The sequence below is a fragment of the Hemicordylus capensis genome, chromosome 4 (genome assembly GCF_027244095.1).
Source record: "Hemicordylus capensis ecotype Gifberg chromosome 4, rHemCap1.1.pri, whole genome shotgun sequence".
Classification (NCBI taxonomy): domain Eukaryota; kingdom Metazoa; phylum Chordata; class Lepidosauria; order Squamata; family Cordylidae; genus Hemicordylus; species Hemicordylus capensis.
Window position 1 is genome coordinate 309630587 of NC_069660.1, and position 22965 is coordinate 309653551.

Genomic DNA, 22965 nt, shown 5'->3' on the forward strand with positions numbered 1-22965 from the left:
AACTGAATCAAAGTTTGATGTAGGGGGAATGTGGCTCAGAGGTAGTTTTGTCAAGATTCCTCATTTGACCCCAATCCTATGCTGTTTTTCCTGTGAGTAGACATATTTGAATACATTGGGATTTATTTTTAGTACAGGGGTTCCTAACCTGTGGTACTCCAGATGTTGCTGAACTACAAGACCCAATCCCCAGTCTCAATAAATTGTAGCTGGGGATGATGAGAGTTGGAGTTCAGCAACCTGTTCTCGTGCATAGCAATTGCGCCTTTAGCAATCCGATATGCAGCACAATCCTATAAAGGTTTAGTCAAACATCTCCTTCTCTGTTTGTTTTCAGGAAGACCCTCAAGACTCTCCTCTTCTAACAAGCTTTGAATTAGAATTAATTTTAATAACTTTAATAATTTTGTTTTAATAACTGCTATGTAATATTATTTTTTATTATGTCTCATGTATTTTAATCTGTGTTGACTTTTAAATATTTTAAATTGTGTACACCGCCTAGAGATGTACATATCAGGCGGCATAAAAATATGATAAATAAATATGACTGGTAAATAAATAAATAAAAGCAGCTCCCATTCTACTCAATGGGCTTTACTCCCAAGTAACGATGTGTATTTCATTTATTGTAATGGTCTGTTTTCATTTATGTTTTCTTAATTTATAATTGTAGGTTGGTGGATGGTTTTTATAAATTATACACTGCTTTGGGGCACTGCTATGGAAAACCCTTTCGGGCCTCTGTAAAGGCGAGCGGCGGCCATTTTGGCCACCACCGCGCACGCGCAAATGCCCTCTGCGAGGCCAGGGGGAGGTAGGTTTCAGTTCGATCACGAACCCCTGAACCCCCAGACCGAACCGTTGGACTGTGGACCGCCGGACAGGTCTTGCACATCCCTAATGGCAATGGTAAACCCCTCCTGTATTCTTCCAAAGACAATCACAGGGATCTGTGGTTGTCAGTAGTCAACACCAGCTCGACGGCACACTTTCCTTTATGTGAAAAGGGTAGGGAAAAATATTGGGGTGGGTGTGGTGGGCACCCTCTAGGAATAGCTTCAGTCAGAGCTGGCAACCCTAAGGCATCCTCGCAATCAGTGTTCTCTCTTATTTTTTTAATCGGTGTGTGGAATGAGTTTTGTTCTGGGCGGCAGTATCAAGGCAGTGTGTGCGCATCTGCATTCGGAGTGGGGTCTTCCTGATTCAACCTGAGCGGGATCTAAAATGAACTGAGTGGACATCAAAAAAACTTGTGAGCGTGTGCACGTGCGCACACCTTAGAGGGAACAGTGCTCTCAATGGGCAGGATCCGAAGTAAGTTAGTCATGACTCAGCAGCATTGACATAAATGGGACAAGTTAGTCCTTTAATATTTCTGCTGTTATTGTATTTTATTGTTGTTGCTTTTATGTGAGCTGGAGGCGCAGGTTAGAGAATTTTCAAACAGATAAGTAGTCATCGTGACGAACTTAAGTCCCAACGATTTCAACGGGGCTTAGTCATGACTAATTTGGTATAAGTCGATTTGTCGGCGATGCAATGTGCATATTAATTCCAAATCTCAACAAAAGGACCTTTTATTCCCCCTGCAAAGGAAAAACTAAACGATGGTAAGCAGTAAAACATAAGCAGGGGCGGATTATGCTTTTTGCTGCCCATAGGCAAAAAGGCTTTTATCTTAAACAAAGAAGGTTTACTTTTTAAAAAATAAGGTAAAAGGGGGGATTTTCGCCTCGCCCACTCCACCCTTGCTGCAATGACCGCTGCCCACAAAGAGGGGCAGCAAAATTTGAGGAGGGGAAAAATTTGCTGCTCCTCAAATTTTGTCCCCGAAGGCAAATGCCTGCTCTGCCTCTCTGTTAATCCACCACTGACTGCTTTGCATGCTCATAGCGCTCAACGGGACTTAGTCATGACTAATTTAGTATAAGTCGATATGTCAGCGATGCAATGTGCATATTAACTCCAATTCTCAACAAAAAGACCTTTTGTTGCTCAAAAAGAAAGAAAGAAAAATGAAACACTGGCAAACATTAAAACATAAGACGTTGGGGTGTGACACACCATCCTCAGTTAAGTAAAACAAATGAGATGGAAACCTCCTCTGTTCAACAGAGGTTTTCATCTGGTCTCATATGTTTATTTAACTGATGGTGTTTTACATCCAAATGTCTTTATGTTTTCATGTTTACCAGCATGTAGTTGTTTAGTTGCAATAAAAGGTCTATTTGTTGTGACAAATTTAGTCTAGCACTCAGCCCAGAGGGACTTCTGAGTAAATGTAGGAATTGCGCTGCGTGGCTTGCCTCTGTATTTATTTGTTTACTATTCATTTAACATGATGAGGCTGCTTGAGACAGGCTGCTGAAACTGGGGCCCTGTGGATGTGATTTTTGGTCTTCTTTATAGCGTTGTTGTTATTATTATTATTAATAATAATAATAATAAAATCATGCTTATTGTGGTGTTGCATGGCTGTCACTTAGTCTGAGGCTCCTTGCCAGCCTTCTGGGCTCTAATGCGGGCTACTAGACACTTTTTGATTAAGCCAGTCAGCTGAGGAGAACCTGCTGCTGAACTCCCCCCCCCCCCCGCCCTTGCCGGCGCCGCGCCCCCTAACGGCCGCTGCGCGTGCCGCCGCGCACACATTCCTTCCCGCCTTTTGCCATTAGCTTTAGCGCAGCAGCCCTCTCCACCCGCACGCACCCCCTGCCTTCTCCCTTCCTCCCAGTAAGAACGGCGGAGATGGGTTGGGGGTCCAGCCAGCCAATCAGGCCTTCGGGAACTCTTCCCCGAGGGACAGAACCCTCCTTACCCAATAGGTAACAAAGGTGGGCGGGCTCGGGCCGCGAAGCAGAAAGGTTTGGCCGCCCGCCGCCCCCGCCTTTTGTGAAGTGTCGGGGACGGGGGCGTGGCTTGGGGCGGCCGGGTTTATAAAGCGGGCGGCTCCGGCGCTCCAACGCTCAGTCGCGGCTCGCAGCCGGCGCGAGTGGTGGTCCTGTGGCAGTAGGGCTTTGGTTCTGGATAAACAGACGCGGGAGAAGGCGGGCGCCTGAGTTGTCCTGGTCCCCACTGCGGACGCGCCCGGCTTGGACTGCGGGACAAGTGTGGCTGCTTTCCCTTCTCTCTTACTTTATATTTTAAATTTTCCCCTCTTTTTTTTTTTTTTTTTTGCCGAAGCTGCTTTGCAAGCGAGGATTTATTTGCTACTCCGCTGTTGCTGCCGCTGCTGCGCCGTCGCCCCTGCCACCTCTTCTCCTGCCTCTGGTCCGGTCCCCCCCGGGCAGGCGGGCGGGCCATGGAGGAGAAGTACCTGCCGGAGCTGATGGCGGAGAAGGACTCCCTGGATCCGTCCTTTACCCACGCGCTGCGGCTGGTTAACCAAGGTGGGGGACGCGCGCGCGGCCGGCGGGGAGGCAGGCGGGTGGGCGGGCTGGGGGCTTGTAGCTGGTCTTGTGGCAGCAAGCACGGATTGTCCCCTTTGCTAAGCAGGGTCCGCCCTGGTTTGCATTTGAATGGGGGACTACATATGTGAGCATTGTGAAACGTTCCCCTTAGGGGATAGGGCTGCTCTGGGAAGAGCACCTGTATCGTGCTTGCATGCAGAAGGTTCCAAGTTCCCTCCCTGGCATCATCCAAGACAGGGCTGAGAGAGACTCCTGCCTGCCACCTTGGAGAAGCTGCTGCCAGTCTGTGTAGATGATACTGAGCTAGGTGGACCCATGGTCTGACTCGGTATGTGGCAGCTTCCTATGTTGCGATGACAGCAGCGCACCTTGAGAGCTCCTGGATAAAGCCTGGAGGGGTTCAGGGTGGCATCTCTCAAAGTGAGACCAGAGGCAACTGCAGATAAAGGCAGTGGAAGTCGTGTGGCTTCTTCAAAGACTAACAGCATGTTGTCGAATAAAGCGTTGAGGGGCTGCAGTCCACTTCATCAGGTTCCTGAAGTGCGATTTTCCCCTGGTTGAAGGGTGTGTCTGTGTATGTAAACATATAGAGGGAGGGAAAGGAAAACGTGGTATATGTGTGCAGGTATATAGAGAAAAAATGTAAACAGTGGCCCAAATGGTCATGGAGCATACCCTTTTAATTTTCGATGTTTACATTTTTGTCAGTACCCCGTGTGTGTAGCTGCAGCTGCTGTACCTTTCATATAATATCTGAGCAACTGAAGAAGGTGGAAGCTGATATGCCTTGCAGGTTATATTTCTGTTAACCAACACTGAATGTGTACTGTTTTTGATTAACTGCGCTTCCTTATGGGATCCAGAAAATTCTATGTGCAGCTTTAAAAACCATCACCTTATAAACACATCTGCGAAGCTAGGATCTTATGAAATGGACTGTAGCCTGCAAAGGCTTATACCATGATAGATTTGTCTTCAAGGTGCTGTATGCCCTGCAGTGGACTAACATGGAATAAAAGGGGTGTGTGAGTGATTACAATGCTAACCATAAGGTTGGGTGGTTCTCTTCTTAGTGGAGTGTCTTGAGGATAAGCAATAAGTGAGTGTTATGGAGGCGATCATCTCCTTTGTATTTGGGTGCACAGATACTTGGAAGCAACTCAAATCCAGTGAGGCTTGCTTCTGACTAAATGTGTCTTGGATGGATCCTCGAGCCAGACATGCAAAATTACATTTCGAGGCTGAGAGCTTGTGTTTTGAAAGCACTCTTGAGTGTTTGTCATGCTTTCATGGACAGCTCTCTTGCTGCCCTTGAAGACTAGCGCACTTTTTGTGGTCCAGGATTCTAGTCCACAAAGGCTTACTCTACAGCACTCTTGTTAGTTCTGTTGCAGCAACATGCAACACTCCCTTGGCACCTTTGACAATGTACTCCTCTGAAAAGTACATAGCTTTGCTTACTAATCCTTATAATACTTGACTAAGTATTATCTCTGTGTTGGGGAGGGGCATGTGTGGCTTGCCTAGTGAGAGATGAGACAAGCTGGAGGCTGGGTGCATAGGTCCGACTCGAAGCTGTTAGACTTCCATCTGGTATCTCCCAAATGGCCAGATCATCCTGAGAGCTAGGTTGAGCCTGTATGTTCAGGGGCAGTTTACCTTTGAAAACAAGTTTTTGGCAAGCAGAAGAGGTGTTGCTTTCATGCCTTGCTCCTAGGTTTCCTGGAGGCATGGAGTTGACTGCTCTAGGAAACAAGACACTGGATTAGATGTATCCTTGGCTTCATCTGGCAAGGCATCTTCTGAAGATTAAAGCAGCTAATGTGCTTTACTATTCAATCAAAACAGGCTAGAATGTTGTGGAAGAAACTGATGTGTTGCTTTAATGCTCCATTCCCCTAAGTGTGCATCAAAGGGGAAAGGATGTGCAGAACTGAGCTCTATTCTTCAGCCACCCCGATTCTGATAATGTGGTGTTGAAGGGGTAAAGGCAGCTTAATTCAGGAGTAGTTAGGCACTGTCTGTCTAGACAGGTGCGCGCCCCTTGAAAATACACGTGATGGACAGGCTCACTTTGATGACAGCATCAATTTTAGGGAGCGAGAATAAAGTGTGGGGGTTTTCTTGGGAGGATTATTCCTTGAAGGGCTTCAGAAATGGAGGCCAAAGAATGAAGTAAAGTGGAGTACCTTATTGTTTGGATGTGTGTTGAGTCCCTAAATTCTTCCATAGCAACTGTTAGGGGGCTTGAAAGATGTCCTTTACTGGAAAATAAGGAGTGCTAGACTACATGGGAGACATTCTAGAGATGGGATAGTTAAGCAAACCCACACTGTATATATGTACAAGATTTATGCAGACTGGGACTGTGGGTATGTAGCATGAATGGGTGCTGTGTATTAATTACATGGAAGGGGTAATGGATTTTGAAAATCGGAATGGATAAGGGAACTGTGCACAAAAGGCCTGAGCCATTTTTGGAAGGGTGGAATAGAAATTGAAGTAATAATAATAATAATAAATAAACCACATTCCATTTTTGGGATAAGGCATGTTCATAGCTTGGAAGGTTTCTAGACTAGGGAAATAGTAGAGCAGGAACCTTTTACTGCTGGGAGTGAAATGGAAGATTGAACTGTATGAGGAATAGTGAACAGCATAAGGTATTGTGATAACAGGTGAATGAAGAGGTGCCATCTTCTTTGAAATAAAAAAAGAGAGGGCCCTGGGATGATCTCTTTTGAATGTGGAATGGTAAATAGAAAGTGCATTGAGGGATCTGTTTGGGGATGACTAGAGGAAGTGTCCTCGACTGGTATTAGGGACCATGAAGATCCAGCTGGTGACAGCCCCCTTAGGGTCCCTGGGCATTAAGTGTGTGTAAGATAGTAGCTTGTTCACATGCCCCTTCCTTGTTCGGTAGCCCCAGCAGGTGCTTTCATCTTGTCTTCCTTTGATCCAGCATCTGTTCAGGAGAATTCCTCATGGTGAGAATAAAGTGACAGACCTTGCTCTGCTTGCAGTCTGTTCCTTTGCTTCTGTCCAGTCTCCCAGTGGGAAGTTATGGAGCCTGATTGGTGGTTTGATGCTTCTTCCCCAGAAGACCCAGTAATAAGAAAATGCAGCTGCTTGCTCCAGGAATTCTTTTCTTCAGTCAAGCAGTGATCTGAACTATCAAAACATCTTATTTGGGGGAAAGATTCTCTTTCCAGACCTGCTCAAACATGATATTTTGTAGCAGTCCTGATTTCTGTGTTGTACTACCTTAAAGAGCCTCACTTTGGGCCACATGCTGCAGAGGGGAACTTGCTTTTTACTCATCTTGGTAGTGGAGGTGTTTAAAGAGCATATATAGTATTGATGTACTTGAACTGCTTGAGTAAATAGCTCTTCAAAATTTGCTATGTAGCCATTCTATTTCAAGAAAGTGGGTAGGCAGGCTCTGCAGCTCTTGAGTTAATCGGTGCCGTGTCCTAAAGAGATTAGAACTGTCTTCTTAAAGTACTTCCATCTAAGGGACTTGATGTTTTTGTTTAAAACATCAAAATTGGCACATTTGGTTCCTTCACCTGTGTATAGGAACTACAGATCGTTCCTAAAGGGCAGTGTTTTTCCAGTGATGCTGTGTGTAATTTGTCTGCAGCACACTTGTGATAGACAGCTGGCTATTTTAAGGTTTATAATCTGTGTAGCTAATACTTGGGCATAGTTTTGGAAAAGGAGGATCATAGATCTATCCTCTACTGTTGACCAGGACAGCTAAGCAGAACTGTCCTATTCAGAGGTATGCTGCTTGTAAATACCAGTTGCTAGGGGCAAACAGGTAAAGCTGTTCATGCCTAGCTTGTGGGCTTCTCTGCAGCATATGCTTGGCTGCTGTTGGAAGCAGGATGCTGCGGGAAGAGCAGAGAGCTAGTCTTGTGGTAAAGGTAAAGTGTGTCGTCGACTCCTGGTGACCACAGGGCCCTGTGGTTGTCTTTGGTAGAATACAGGAGGGGTTTCCCATTGTCTCCCCCTGTGCCGTATGATATGCCTTCCAGCATCTTCCTGTATCGCTGCAACCTGATTTAGGTGTTTTCCCATAGTCTGGGAAACTTACCAGTTGGGATTCGAACTGGCAACCTTTGGCTTGCTAGTCACATCATTTCCCTGCTGCGCCATTAGGTTGCTGCAGTAGCAAGAATGAAATGGTCCCTTTGAGCAGGGTCTGCTATGGTTTAGGTTTAAATGGGAGACTACATGTGAGCACTGTAAGATATTTCCCTTAGGGGATGTAGCTGCTCTGGGAAGAGCATTTGCATGCAGAAGGTTCCAGGTTCCCTCCCTGGCATCTCCAAGATGGGGATCAGAGAGACTCCTGAGTGTAATCTTGGAGAAGCCACTGCCAGCCTATGCAGACAGTACTGAGCTAGATGGACCAATGATCTGACTCAATATAAGGCAGCTTCATATGTTGACTAACACTCCCCCACCCCAAACCAGTTCAATTAACGATGCAGCACATTCTGATACAGGCTGTTACAGATGTAGAACACTTATTGATGCCTCACAGTGTTCCCTTTCGCCAGAGTTGTAGGAGCCTTGCTTACTTGATAGTATCTCCCCTGTAAATAGGAGGGCTTGAATGCATAATTAGAACAAACATCCCTAAATTTTCTTATAAAATATTTTGATTCAAGTGCAGCCATTTGGTAATGTAAACTTGTAGCTTGGTGAATTCTATGCAAGGAAAGAGTAATCTGTCCTAATGCATAACTGGTGTCTGCTTTGTAGTCTTACTTGTGTAACGTATCTGAAATTTTTGGAATTTATTCACCACTAAGGCTTGAGGTTGATTCCTACTAGAATAGGGGTGCACAACTTTGGCCCTCCAGTTGCTGTTGAACTGCAACTCCTATTTCTGACTCCTGGCCATTGTGGGAGCTGCAGGGCTGAAGTTGTGTGCCCCTGTACTAGAATCTAATCTTCTTTAAAACGATCCCTTCAGTTCAAGTGGACTAGATTAGGTGATACAATGAGCATATTTGACAGCAGTTTCTTTCAACAATAGAACATGAGCTCGCTCAATAAGTTGACTGTTGCTGTTGGACACAGAAGGAAGTACTTCACACAATTCATTTGACACATTCACTGCTGCCATGTGTAACAACCACTAGCCTAGTTAACTTGGTAAAAAAAACAATCGGGTAAACTCAAACCAGGAGTCACATGGCTATTAACCATGGTAGCCAATTGGCACTTCCATGTTCAGAGGTACCTTTGGATACCAGATGCTGATGTTGGATACCAGATGCTGAGTTGTTGCAAGGAGGACATGAAGGCAAGCTTCCCAGAGGCATCTCCTGGCCCACTTTTGGAAATGGGTTGCTAGGCCAGATGGACCTTTGACCTGATCCAGCGGGATGAACTAGGATATTGCTTTAAAAAGCAAATGGTAGAATAGCAAGAGCTTGGCAAACCAGTGTCAGTGAGTCTACAGATAAATATTGAAGAGTTCAGTCTCTTGATAATATTGGATTGTTTTTGCTTGGCAGTTAACCAGATGAAATGCCTTCCACTTGTAGGCCATATCAGCTGTACATTTTGTCTAGGCAAGTTTGCTGGGAAGCAAATTGAACTGATCAGTGCAACCTAAAATAGATTGGCTTTGCACTAGAGCATTAGGAAACTAAGATTAACATGTCAAGATTAGATTTAACAAATACCTGGGTGGAATTGTGCTGCGAGTGGGCGGCGGGGGGTGGGGGTGGGAGCGCGGATGCAGAGTGCAGATTAATGTACAGTCTGAAAGGTGTTTGAGTTGTTGCTCTGCATCAGACAGAACTCCAGGAAACAAGCTCCTGACAAGGATTGCATATGCTTCCATCCCTCTTAATAATCTTGGAACAACCCTGGTCATGCCTTCCATAGGGTATGCATAGTATAGAGATTTGTTCTTAATGTTAGACTTAATGCATCTTTCTAGGCATCTGCAACAGCAATTTTGCAGTGATGAATCACCGAAGAGTTTCATCTGAGATGTAGAAACAAAGTACCATGGCTGCAAATGTACTGCCTCAATTAAAAGGAGGCTTACATAACCTTTAAAATTGCCTGCCTGTGAGCTGACCCCAGTGCATCATTCAGATTTAAAAGTGTAAAGCAGCTACTGGGTGAAAAGAGATGACAAGCAAGCTGGGTGTATGGGCTGTTGCAAGGAACAGGCTGAGAAAGATCTTGTTAAAATGAATTCTGCAGCTAATATCAAATACTTGCCTACATCAATACCTTGTTGGAATAACTGGTTTTATATGCTCTGAAATACAGGTGTGTGCAAGTCAGCTGTATCAGCTCGATGAAGTTGCATACCCATAAGGTCAAATGAAAATTTAAATTACCCTGAAAAGCTCAGACATTGAATAAATATGTTGGATTGGATCAGTAGTACCCTTAACTAAGCATCTTATTAAAAATTATGCTCAAGCGTGAGTCACCACATAGTCAAGCTACTTGCTAAAATTGAGAGTGGACCTAGCAAATGTTGCTGCACCAGGTCCTTTCATATGGTCACTGGGGCTATCTGTGCATCCTTTCCAGTGATGGTGGCCAGGCTTATCTTGGAAACTTCTCAAGCCATGCATGATGGTGGCATCTATTCCTTTCCAATAATGGTGCTTCTGAGGTAGTGCACTTCTTTCAGAAGTCCTTCTGTCGTGCTTGGTAACCATTGATAGACCTTTCCTATATGCATTGAATCTAGCCATGCAATTTATTACTTCCCAGAGGAACTACCATGTAGCAACGGCTGGTGGGTGATCTCACTGCAGCACTGTATTGTTACAAATATGCCAGCCAGCATAGTGTAGTGGCTAGGGCTTTGTTAGCAGTGTTCCATCTAAGCTGTGTGCATGCTCACACATTTCTTTGAAGTTTGCTAAGTTAATTTTAGATCCTGCTTATGTTGAATCAGGAAGGCCCCACTCTGAATGCATGTGCATGCACACTGCCTTGATACTGCTGCCCAGAACAAATCTCATTCTGCACACAGATGAAGAAAATTAGAGAACACTGCTTGCTAGGACCAAGGCTTGGTTGCTGTTCAGCCATGAAGTTCACGTCATGACTTTTGTCCAGTTATTTATCTCGGCCTAACCTACCTCACAGGGTCATTAGGATAAAAATAACTGTGTATGCTCCCCTGAGCTCCTTGGAGGAAGTAGGATATAAAGATTTGAAGCTTTCCTTAAATCTGGCTGAAACTTAGATGGATGTGCTTGCTGAGTCTCCCTAACCCTGAACTCTTCTTAAAAGTTAGTGCTTCACTGCTGAACATACCTGAACTACATTAGAGCGGATTGTCGACATCAGTTGCTGATGATGTTTTCCCAAAGTGGTGACGTCTGCAGAAACAGGTGTGTGAATACCTGGAGGAAGGCTTGGGTTAGGAAAATATTGCATGCTTTTAAGTCTTGGAGGGAGTTAAACAGGGCATAGAGCATTTGGAAGAATAGAGCTTACTGTAACTTCCATTGTTTCTGGTGCAAGGAAGACAGTTGGAACACATCTTCCGTTGACCCTGCACAATGATGGTGTGCTGGGTCAGCACTTTATTTTTGGCTCAAGCACTGCAGACATCTGGAACGGAGAGAAGTGCAGGTTTCATGATGCTTAAGGTAGCTCCACACACCTAGAAACCTGGTACAGGTTGAGTGTCCCTTATCCGGACTGCTTTGGACCAGAAGTATTCAGGTTTTTGGATTTTTTTCCAGATTTTGGAATATTTGTGTGCGGGGGGTGGGTGGGGGGTGAGTTGCTGTTTCCCTCTCCTTTCTCTTTCCTCATTCAATTAGGTTTGGTTGGCTTTTGGTTAGTTTTTTCAGTTTTCTTTGTATTTTGGTGATTTGTACCTTTAGAATACATAGAGATTTCTCAATTGGGAGACACCCTGAGAGGCTCCCTGTCAGAAGGGGCTCTCTTGGAGGTCTTGACGGTTCCCTCGCTTGTTGGGACCACGGCCGTGAAGGCGCCCAAAGCAGTGGTAGCGTCACAGCCACTCTGCTGCCTAAAAAAGCGGCGAAGACAACAAAGCATTTAAAGGACCAGGCAGGTTCAGAGAAAAAGAAAAAGCGTAAGCGCATCTCCGGCAGGGCTCTGCTCAGTGAGAGGTTGCAGCTGCAGGTGGTTTTGTGGTGTCTGGATTTTGGAGCATTCAGGATTTTGGATGTCCGGATAAGGGATACTCAACCTGTATTCATGTAATTGCATCTTGACTCGAAAAGCCTAAACATGGGACACTTTCTTGCCTAACACTGTCTTCCTTGCCAACATTTGATGGACTGTAAAATATGTGAAGGGAGAACATGCACCTCCTAAACCTCAGGCTGGGTTGGGGGGATTTCCAGTGGCTGCCAGGAAAGTGTTTGCTTCCTGAATACAAGCAGCAGGTACTAGTGTGTGCTGATTTTTCATCTTTTAAAATCATGTTGGTTTCTGGTGTGAGCTCTGTCCTCTAGGGGGTGTTGGTACACTAAAAGCCTGTCTGTCAAAAGTATGAGAGAGGCGATGCAGCTGTATGAAAACACTCTGTCTTCCACTCCTCCCCAGCAGGGTTCTGTCCTCACTCTCCATTTGTGCTTGGCTCTTCTCCTTCCCACAAGAAAGTTATGAAGATATCCTGGGATCCCCTGCTGCTGTCAATGTGGGGTGAGCAAGATACACAGTTGGATTCAGTTTTTGCAGTGGTGCTTCTAGGGAAACCTGAGAACTGTGGTGGTGGTTAAAATACCATGGCAGATGGCTTGCAGAAATGAAAGTTGTTCTCATGCATTGTGTAACTTGGATTACTATGGTAAAATGGATACCGCTGCACAAAAACATATACATTGGTGTGTACACTCCTGGTTGCACACTCCTGGCTCACTTCATGTGAGATTTTAAGGCACTATATAGATCCAGCTTCTGGGTTTTTAAGTTGGTGTTACTGATTTGAAGCAGTTCTGCTCTTGCCTTGAAGGCTGGTTCTAGAGGGGGGATGGATGCAGAGTAAGTTTTCTTTACCCAGTAGGAGCTGTCCATTATGGTGCTGAAAAGATTGATCTGACCTACCTTTGTGTGAAGGGTACAAGTCCACTGGGAGAAATTGGCTAGAGACCTTGCTAATGCAATGTTGTCACTATACTGACATTGGCTCTCTATCCTCTGAACCAGGAACAGCGGCAGCATTCCTGAACAGGCAGTCTGTCTGCAATATGAAGAGCTAATGATAGAGCTGGATTGAGACCCAACTGATGCTAGCTAAGAGATTCTGTCAAGGGTTAGAGATTCTCCTTCTTGGTAGGGACAGTTCCTAAAGAATCAGTCTTTACAGCTTCAGTGCTTCTGGATTAATCACTGTTCCATTACATTTAATCATAGCTGGAAGAGTGTTTACTGTCTTGTGCTGGTGCACCATGCAATAACCTGACTGAGTAGCTCTTGGTGTCTGAAGCATTGTACTGTGCTGCATGGTCTGGCCTTGATTGCTTAGAAATGGCTAGCGCAGAATTACCTGCTTGGCTTTGTGCTGTTAACTGTCACCTTAACACCAGTGCAGGTAGAGCTTTACTAGTTGTTCTGACTTGGGGGGGAGAGAGGAGCAGAACTATGAGATGCCAGCTGAACTAGAATCTATTCAGGCTTCAGTCAAGACAGTGATTTTCTATCACATTGTAGGATTAGCAAACTTGGCTAGGAGAATCTTATCACCTACTACTGCTGTGAATTGTCACTCTGCTGGCCTTCTGTACACTTAGATCTTATATAAATTGTGTGGCTACTTAGCCCCACTTAACTCTTTTAATATACCCTGTGTGCATACCTGCAGACCTGGATACCTGTTCATGCATCTGAAGTGGACTACAGTTCACAAAAGCTTGTACTGCAAAAAGCTAATCTTTAAGGTCCTGCAGGTCTTTTTCTATTTCTAAAAGACCAATGGGGCTGTCACTCTTAAAAAAAACAAAATGACTTGGTGTTGGCAGTACCACTTAAGGTTGGATGCAATCCTGACACTGATGCGGAGACTTATTTAATTGCTCAAGGGCTGAACTAACTAGGAACATTGCATCAATTCTGTCTGGAACAGAAAATAAGCTATCTCTTCCTCCTCCCCCCCCCCCGATAACTTTATCACCTTAAAGATTACATAATGTTGCTCTTGCTTGAGTGGTCTGAGACAATACAAATAAGGTTGAACTGCTATGAAGTGTATTGGTTGTCTTAAAATGTGTTGAAGCTAACTTGGTGGCCGTCTAATGCTTTCTGGTGCTCTTGCACAGCCCTGCATGATGCAGGTGCCTGCCTCAGTGTGGGTGGTTCAGAACCACTTGTATTGCACTGCACAGAATGTCAGCCTGTGGGCTCTACTGCAACCAAACCAGGGCACCCAAGTCCGATTGATTTCAACAGGAGTAGCACGTCTAAAGTGTTCCCATTAGAAATATGGCTTTAAAATGCTTCTCTGACTCAGTTGTGTTCCCTGTTTATTATTTTATTTATTTGATTTATATATGACCCTTCAAAAAATGGCTCAGGGCAGTTTAGATCAAAATAAAAACAATTAAAATCAATTAAACAATTAAAATAATTTAAACATTAAAATCATTTTAAACCAACATAAAAAATTTAAAACCATAAATCTAATTAAAAGCCTGGGTGAATAAATGTGTCTTCAGTGCCTTTTTAAGAGTTGCCAGAGATGGGGAGGCTCTTATTTCAACAGGGAGTGCATTCCAAAGTCCAGGGGCAGCAACGGAAAAGGCCCATTCCCAAGTAGCTGCCAAACGAGTTGGCGGCAACTGCAGACGAACCTCTCCAGATTTTAACAGGTGGTGTGGCTCATGGTGAAGAAGAGGTTCTCTTAAATATCCAGGGCCCAAGCTGTTTGCCACTACCAAAGCATTAAAGTGTAATCTTCACTTAAAACGTGGTGTGATGGGAAGGCTTCTCACTTCTGGATCCTCACTTAGAGCAACTACTGGGATGGTGGGCCTTCCCTAATAAGGGGGAAACTCAAAACAGAAGGACAAATCCAGAGGACTGGTCAGGAACCACACTGACAGCCCCTAGGAGCAAAAGAAAAAGCTTTGTTCTTTTTGTTTGTTCTGTCCCAAGAGTGCCCCGAGGAAGCAGCTGGCTGAGAAGCTGCTGAGGAAATGAGACCACAGCCTTGAGGCTGGAGACAGATCCCTGCCTGTGAGTAATAAGATAGGGACCAGGTCAGTTACTACTCTGTGTGTGTGTGTGTGTGTATGTGTGTATATATGTATGCACACACGTACTCTGCTCTTCAACCCAAATTATCAAAGTGGTTGGCTTAGGGGGGAAAAAGATGGACTCCTGTCCCCAAAGGGTGCACAATCTAACAGACATGTGAGGGAGGTTATTTTCCTTTATTGTACTGCTTGAACCTGAGTTGCCTGCTCAGTAAAAAAAAACCTATCTCCCTTACAATCTGCTTTATGAAGAGACAATTTTTTGTATTCCATACTCTTGTTTTTAATCTAATAAACCCTTGTTGAAGTGTGCTACTCTTCATTTTGGGTCTGTCTTAGTCACATACCTCTGGAGGCCTAGGAGTGCTCAGCCCCTTCTAGGGAGGGTTTTGCCACTCCCGCCCATCTTATATGGAGAGAGTGGTTTGTCCCATGTTAAAATAAAGTGCATGGTGGCAGCCTACTGTGAATCTCCTGCAGTCAAGGATTCACCCCAGTGAACTCCCTCCTCCAGCTCTGGAAGGAGCGATGACATATGGATTTAACAAATCATGTATATTCAGGCTTTCTGAAGTGTTAACAACTTGAAAATATGCTGCTACTAAAATTTTGTAGAACAGCAGGGGTTCCACAGGAGATAATGAGAAGAGAATATTCTTTAAGTCTGACTGTTCACTAGAACAAAGGAAAAACTTCTGATTTTATTCAGGTAACTATAGCATAGAAACCACAAAAGGAACCTAAACTGGACCCTTCAGAGGTGCCACACACTCTTTTAGGTGGTAGAGATAAAACATCTATGGCTTCTGTCAAAACACTCTTGGTTCTGAAAAAACCTCTGCCGAAGACCTTGGGATGTAAGCCAAGAATTGTGCAATAAAACCAGTTTAAACTGATTTAATTCAACTTTAAAAAACCCCAGTCTTACTGAAATTGGTTTTTATCTATCCTGTGTTTAGATCTGCAGAGCCAGCTTAATTGGGTTCTTCCTCTGTGCCCAACACTGGGTTGTAACTGACTGTCTAGAGTTGCATTGTGCAGCCATTCAGTGTCTGGTAAATCAGGTAAAGATATATGGCGGTGGCTCACGTTTCAAATGATTCGTAACAGTGGAAGTCCTGGGCAGCCAGAACAGGGATTACTGCATGCTCACACTTGAGTGACCTGGGCAAAAAGATCTGTACTACTTGGTTATACTGCTTGGCTTCAGAAGAGGTGGAAAAACATGACTTTAACATGTACCCTAATCCACCTTGTATATCTTTTGCTGAAGGTCTTCCTGATGTGATGGTGTAACCCTACCTGAAATGTCTCCTCCCAGACTATCCACAGGAGGTTTAAAAGAAACCAGCTGGCTTTAGAAGACAGCCAAATATGGATGCTAGAAGAGAGTGAGTCCCCCAGGGGGCTGTAGCACATGGTGAAAGATGGCAAGAATGAATAAATATGGAAAGATGAGAGCCGTCTAGGAGAAAAGAAGCAACAAGGACTAAAGGGGGAGCCGGCCACATGCAGGAAAAGGAATAAATTTATCTGAACTACAAATGGACTAGAGTAGTTCTAAACTCTTGTAAACTGCTACATGGGAACAGGAGACAAGTATGTTAGTGGGAACAGGTATTTTGACACTTATAATTCGGTTCGGTTATGTCCTGCTTCCAGATATTCCATATGGGTGACTTGCAGAGGTGGAGCTGCTTATTAATAGCCTGATTAACACATTATGTTCAACACTTGTACAGTCTGTGCAGCCTACATAAGTACAAAGCCATGTGCAGATAGTTATTCACTTGTTGAAAGCAGGTACAGCAGTATTCTTACTATCTGTGTTTTGCATGAGGGGGGGTCTGTGCCCAAGTTGATCTTTACAGTGAACACAAGTGCAGTCATCTACAAACATAATTCTGTACAAACAGCTGAATGCAGGTATGTCTTGAGTGGGGCTAATAACAGAACTGTATCTTGTGCTTTTAACCCACTTCCTGCACAATACTATCAAACATGAGCCACTAAGTTTAAGAGAGTTAATCTGCATGGGCAGGTTGAGCAGTGTGATTTCTTTGCTGTTTATGGGTAAATGGGCTGCAAGATTGAAACATTAGCCAGCCTTCAAAAAAAGTTGGGGATGGGGGCAGGGAAGAGCAGGGAAATACACACCAGTCAATCTGACTTGATAGTAGAGTATGTATAACAGATAATGAACACTCATACATATCTCAATAACAATGTAGGGATTAGAGCAGCAGGATTTGTCTGAGAAATCCTTGCTGACTGTTACTAATCTTGACCCCCCCTTCAAAAACCAGGTTATGGAAATGCACAAGTGGATGGCAAACCATGCTCCATTTCAAACTGGAGGGAGGTTTCAAGTAAGGTGCTGCAGGCTTGGCCCATATAATTATTTGTACAACTCAATACACACAGAAATCCAGCAAACAAGGGGGCCCTTCGTTCAATGAGACATTCCTGGACACTCCCCCGCCGCCCCATCATGCTTAAACAGAGTATCACTACTTTGGAATGAGCAGATTTTCCTTGTAATGGGTACAAGATCACTTTCAAAAACCCCTTTTCCATCAACATGACTATAAAAGTCTGCCTCCCCTATCTGAAAGAAGGGCCTTAGACCTCTTTCCTTCATATCTTTATTTCAGTGTAGAACAGCCATGGGAAAATCTGTCATCCTGAAGTTTCATTCCCACACTGAGTTGTCAGCAGTCCTGTGTTGCAGCTCTCTTCCCTTGGTGCTTATGGGAAGAGGGCCAGGAAGAAGTTGGAATTAACTTGGCATACGCCCAAATCGTCCTAGGATGGCTGCTCTATACTTTGGAGTACCTTTATCTGTTGCCTCTACTGATGCTGGCCAACTTTCCTTAGTCTTTAAAAATCTGACCACATTGAGTTGTAATGGATGTTGGGCTGTAGAGCATAATAAACTGTAACTAGTGGGGGTTTGTTTTAGTTTTATTGAAAGCTAATTAGCTGTTTGACCTGTGGGAAGTTTTAATGCATCGGGTTTCAGTAATAAAATTTTATCTTTCATCAATCAAGGCAGCTATCCTATGATGAAAGGTTGCTTTATATACTCTACACACTCTCTCTCATTGAAGTCTGCCAAGATGGTGAATGTAATCTAGAATGAGGACATGGAATTAGAGAAGTAGGATCAGGTGGCCTCTTCATAGTCTAGATTGGAGAAGAGATGCTCTTGGCTGTCACTAATACTGCCATGCTTGTGATAATGAAATCTGTGTGGAGGGGTTGGGGGGGAGAGAGGGGTCTGGAAGAGATTTCTGTGTTCTTGTAAGTTATGTATTCAAGGTGATAAGGGCAATACCTAAAGTCTTAAGATGTATTGAAGGCAAATAAAAACTTACACAATTGGTTTTCTAAAGAGATGGGACAAAAGTCATTTTATTCTGCAATCTAAATATGGGAGACCTGAGGATACAGCTTTAAATGTGCAGTAATGAAGAATCTCTTTTAGATGCCACTTATGTTAATAGCTTGTATAGCAAACATTAAACTTTGGTGTCTTTGGGGAGTCTTTATTTTCTGTAATTATGGAATGATTTTTCAAAAAGGCCATGGCTGTTGGCCAAAATGACTTTCAGTTTGTAACCTTTTAAAGGATTCTGGGTAAGGTTGCTCTCAGGCAAAGTGTACTGTCAGTGTGCTGATCTTCAAGATCAAATAACTTCTCTGGAGAATTGTGTGCCTTACCAATTTGTGAAGAGTGCCAACCCATTATGTTAGTTGCATTTTTAAATTTATAGCTTTCTATACTGTATTACCTTGCACAAACATTCCAAGGCAATTGACAGGGCTAAAATAAAATAGTAAAAGCCATAAAATCATGTTAGAACAACAATACAAATACTAAAATACAGAGTCAGAGCAGCAGAAGAACAGAAAACAGCATTCCTAGAAGAGTAAAGGCTTGAACAAAGTATTCCATTCCTGGCCACTGTCTCCACCTAAGCGTCCAAAAGCAGTGCTGGGTCCAGCACTAAAGGGACACGTAACCCTATGGAGAGCCAGTCAAATCCCCTCATCCTGATGGTTCCGTTACTGGCCATCTTGTGAGTCTTGAAGATCCAGTCTGAGTTTTCTTGCCCACATCCTGCCCATCACGGTCTCCAGTCCCTGGCTCAGGACGTCCACTTCCTCTTTAAGGTCAGATGGCATTGTGAGAAGAGGGTGTCATTGCATATTGAAGTGGACAAGATCCTGGGCAGTCTTAGGGCAAAATGTGCTCTTGATGTTTCAGGAGAGGGTCAAGTACATGGTGGGAGGTTGTTATTGTCTTATTAAGAGATAAGAGCAGAGGCATATCTAGGGAAAATAGCACCTAGGGCAAACTTTGAAATTGCACCCCCTGTCCAAACATCTGACACCCATCTTTCAGATAACTTTACCGTAATATCAGCTGAAAAGTACAAGTCTGAAGGTCACATATCTGAATATGTGTACAATGACATATATATAAATATAAATAAATAAATATAAAATTACCTGTAGTCCCTTTGGGGGGGGCTGCAAAGGTTCCCCCTCCCCCCTGCTGGCCTCTAGGGCATCACAGCGACCATTTGAGCATGTGTGGTGGCCATTTTTAAATTTTTTTTTAAAAGGCAGCTGAAAACAAAATGGCAGCCATGCATGCTCAAATGGCCTCTGTGAGGATAATAGCTAGATAATAGCTGCAGAGGTGGTTGTTCAGCTGCAGGACTGATATGTACTATCTGGATCCTCTTCGGTCTGGCGTCCATCCTGGGTGTGGGACTGAAGCCACCTTGGCCTCCCTGACTGATGAACTAGAAGTGTGTGCCCATGACAGCGACACTTGATACAATCTTCCCTGCCCTTTTATCCTTGCTGCAGCCCCCTGAAAATCTGTTCCTGAGGCTCAAGGGACTCTGAAGTGGTATGGGTTTTTGCAGGGGAAGGATTGAGTTGCCATCAACTGTGTGGAGTTGCTTTCTGTGACACTGCCTGATTTCTGGGGGTTCCCATCTTCCTCTGCAGCCACCCATGCCTCATTTCATGCTGTTGATAAGGGTTCCTCAATCCACAAGAAGTGCCTTTTAAGGGAGTTGCGAGGAAGAAATTGTGGGAAAATTTGCTGCCTCTTGGCATCAGTCTGGATACTCTTCAGTTAATCCAATATAGAGGTAGAGCATGAATACAGTGGTGTCTGATCCAAATACTTGATAGACAAGAGAAATGTGTCTGAGTTATTTTGAAAAGAGAAGACTGCTTTCCCCAGCGTGCTCGGTGGCATCAGAAGGTGATGTTTCCATCAAGTTCCATAATAAACTTCTGATACAAGCCAGTGTGCTGCTACAAGTATGCAGGGTTTATACAGAGTCCTTGAATCTCATGATCCGTTATTAATGCAAGATCGTTACCACAAAACAAGCCTTGAGCTCTCAAAGGTGCAAGGCAGTATGTTGTCCTCTAAATGATAAAAGTTTCCAAGAATGGCCCTCCAAGTCCCTCGTTGTGTCTCAAATGCTGCCCTATGCTTGGAAATGAGCATGATTAAAGTTGAGGCCAGAGAGTGGCTGTTGATTCTTAACCTCTGGGTTAAACTATTCCTCAGTCCTCAGGGTCTGCCCCCCACCGACCTTACAAGACCGTTTTCAATCTTCTTGGGAAAGGGCTATGTGGTCTAAACCAGTGTTTCTCAACATTTTTGGAGTCATAGACTGGTACATTCTTCATGTGCAGTTTCACGGACCAGCAGTTAGTAAAGGGGTCATCCTCCATCCGAACCCTAGGCCCCCCAAAACAATTTTGGGCTGTTAGGGGTCACCGCCAGGAACTCTTCATAGCTCATTTCCAGGCAGCCCTCATTGCTGGATAATGTTGATTTGAGGAAGCTAAATGAATGTTATCCAGCCGTGAGGGCTGCCTGCCTAGAAATGAGCTCCATAGAGTTCGCTCAGGCTCTCTGGATCCCAGGCCCTGCCCCTCTACATGTGATGGACCGGTACCCAAAAGCTCACAGACTGGCACTGGTCCGCAGACCGGCAGTTGAGAAACATTGGTCTAAACTGCCACTCCTGGGCTTTTCTCCCCATCTCCCACTTGCTATGGACCATGATCAGGTGGGAACAGCCATCAAACAGAGGACAATGGACACTGAGCACCAGGCTGACCTAGGTAGGGTCTCATCCTTCCTATCCCCCGAAAGCCTTAGCTACACTGCCTCCCCTGTTGCACATCTGTCTCAGTTAGAAAGCCCAAGACACAGAAGGATGTTTACCCTCACACAATGTCATGCCCTCTGCTCAGCTGTACTGGAAGGCAAATACAGAAAGGCAGAAAGACTTTGCACCTGTGACACTGGGGAGGTAGAAACCACAGAACATCTACTTCTCCTCTGTCCCTTTTAAAGAGATGGTCGGGCCAAGTTTAGTTCTCTGCTGCTTCACAAGTACCCAAGTCACCCAAACCATGTCTATACCTGGTTGCTGCTTTCAGATGAAGTTCCAACATCCACATTTAACACTGCCAAGTTCTGCGTGGCAGCGTGCAAGATCCGCCAGACCATGACGACCCGGCTTTCCCCTCGCATCACCTCTGTATAGCTTTGATCTGCTGTCTATACCACTATCTTCTAGTGCTCCCATCCTATATGCTCTGTTTCAGTCACTGCTTTTTCAGTATGTACACTAGAATTATAATACCTACCTGTTCGGCCTGGCCTTCCAGTGCTCTTAAATTGTTTTAAAGGGTCTTTGATGTTTGTGAACCGTCCTGAGCTATTTTGTAAGGGCAGTCTAAAAATCGAACAAATAAATAAATAATAAATAATAATGATTTCATAGCTCCCCCCTTCAAGGGTAGCAGTTTTAAAAATATATAATATAATAGCTTTGATTATTAGATAATTTTATGATATCATAATTTTGGTTCCATATGTAGTGATTTATACTGATTTCATATGTTCTAGCAGTAGTTTTATCGTTTTATCTAATTGGAGTAGCTTTTTTTTTTTTTTTGTAAATATGGATTATAACAATTAGTATTATATTTTCATAATTTTAATGCAACATGATGACCATACTGTTTTGTAATTGCCTTTAATCATGCTTTTCTGTACTATCTTATGCTGGTCTTTGACCGTAATAAATATGATTGATTGATTGATTGATTGATTGTTATCAAGCCAACTGCCCCAACTTCAATGCATGCAGTCCTAGGTCATAGGATTTGTGTAACTTGTGCCCATGTTACCTTGCTTGTCTAGTTGGTAGTATTTTTAGCTTTGGACAAGCAGGCTTCTGTCTGTCTTCTTGCCCCTCCATAAACTAGACTAAGTGGCAGCACTGTCTATCCTGCTATACTAGTAGAAACCCAATAAACTTTCCACAGTCTCTGATCTCCAGCTGTTGTTAAACTATGACTCCCCTGATCCTTAGCCTTACCTGTACTCTAGCCGTCCTCCAGCTAACTTGACTTTGAAGGGAATCTCAATCTTGACAGGGCTCCTACATGTTGCTTACCAAGCCTTTAAAGGCCAGACAGGTATCTATAAATAACCTCACTGATGTGTGGGTTCTTTATAGAAAACATTTCATAGGTCATAAAATATACACCATAGTTTCTAACTATAAAAGCAATTCGCGATGGCAAATTACAATAATTTACAATGCTTACTGGACGAAAGATGTTAAATGGGGAGCAAGTGAACAATATTTAAATCATTCCTGGTATAGTAAATTGACCTTATTTCAATAAAAAAATAAGCTAACTCAATTTTTGAACAAATCATCAGTAAATATAAGCTATATTCCATATATGCCAGAATCATTCATGATCAATTGAAACACATTATTAATACTTTGTAACTTGAAAAAATAATCTTGCTGTCATCAGCAGATGAATGATGATGATTTCTAAGTCATCTCACAGTCTACAATGCATTTCAGATAACCAAATAATACAGCTAGCGGGCCCAAAGGCAAAACATAACCTTCACCTCTTCAATATGTTGCAAAATTGACTGCCAAAAAGGGATGATTTTATTACAACTTCCCAGTATATGAATCTGCTCAACTCCCAAAGCCCTGCATCTCCAACATGCATTTGAAATCTTTGGATAAAGATAACGAAGTCTTGATGCTGGCAGATAGAATTGTAAAATGATCTTGTAAAAGGTCTAATTTAAATTCATGCAGTAAGGTACACCTGGTATTTTTGACCAGACCCAGTTCCAGTTTCATTACTCTCCCTAATTCCCTTTCCCAATTTGTTTTTTATGAGACTGTTTAAAAACACACACACAAAAACAATCCAGAGACATAATCCTATAGACT

General features: G+C 43.7%; 1 protein-coding gene across 3 annotated transcripts in view; it reads left to right on the plus strand.

Annotated features, from left to right (window-relative positions):
* The first annotated feature begins 2975 nt into the window (after positions 1 to 2975).
* KHDRBS3 (KH RNA binding domain containing, signal transduction associated 3) overlaps positions 2976 to 22965 on the plus strand; it is a 145159-nt gene continuing 125169 nt past the window's right edge. For all 3 annotated transcript variants that reach the window (XM_053246579.1, XM_053246578.1, XM_053246580.1), the window contains exon 1: positions 2976 to 3389. In XM_053246579.1, the coding sequence (XP_053102554.1) occupies positions 3302 to 3389 (88 nt within the window). In that variant the 5' untranslated portion in view covers positions 2976 to 3301. The remainder of the gene's footprint in view (positions 3390 to 22965) is intronic.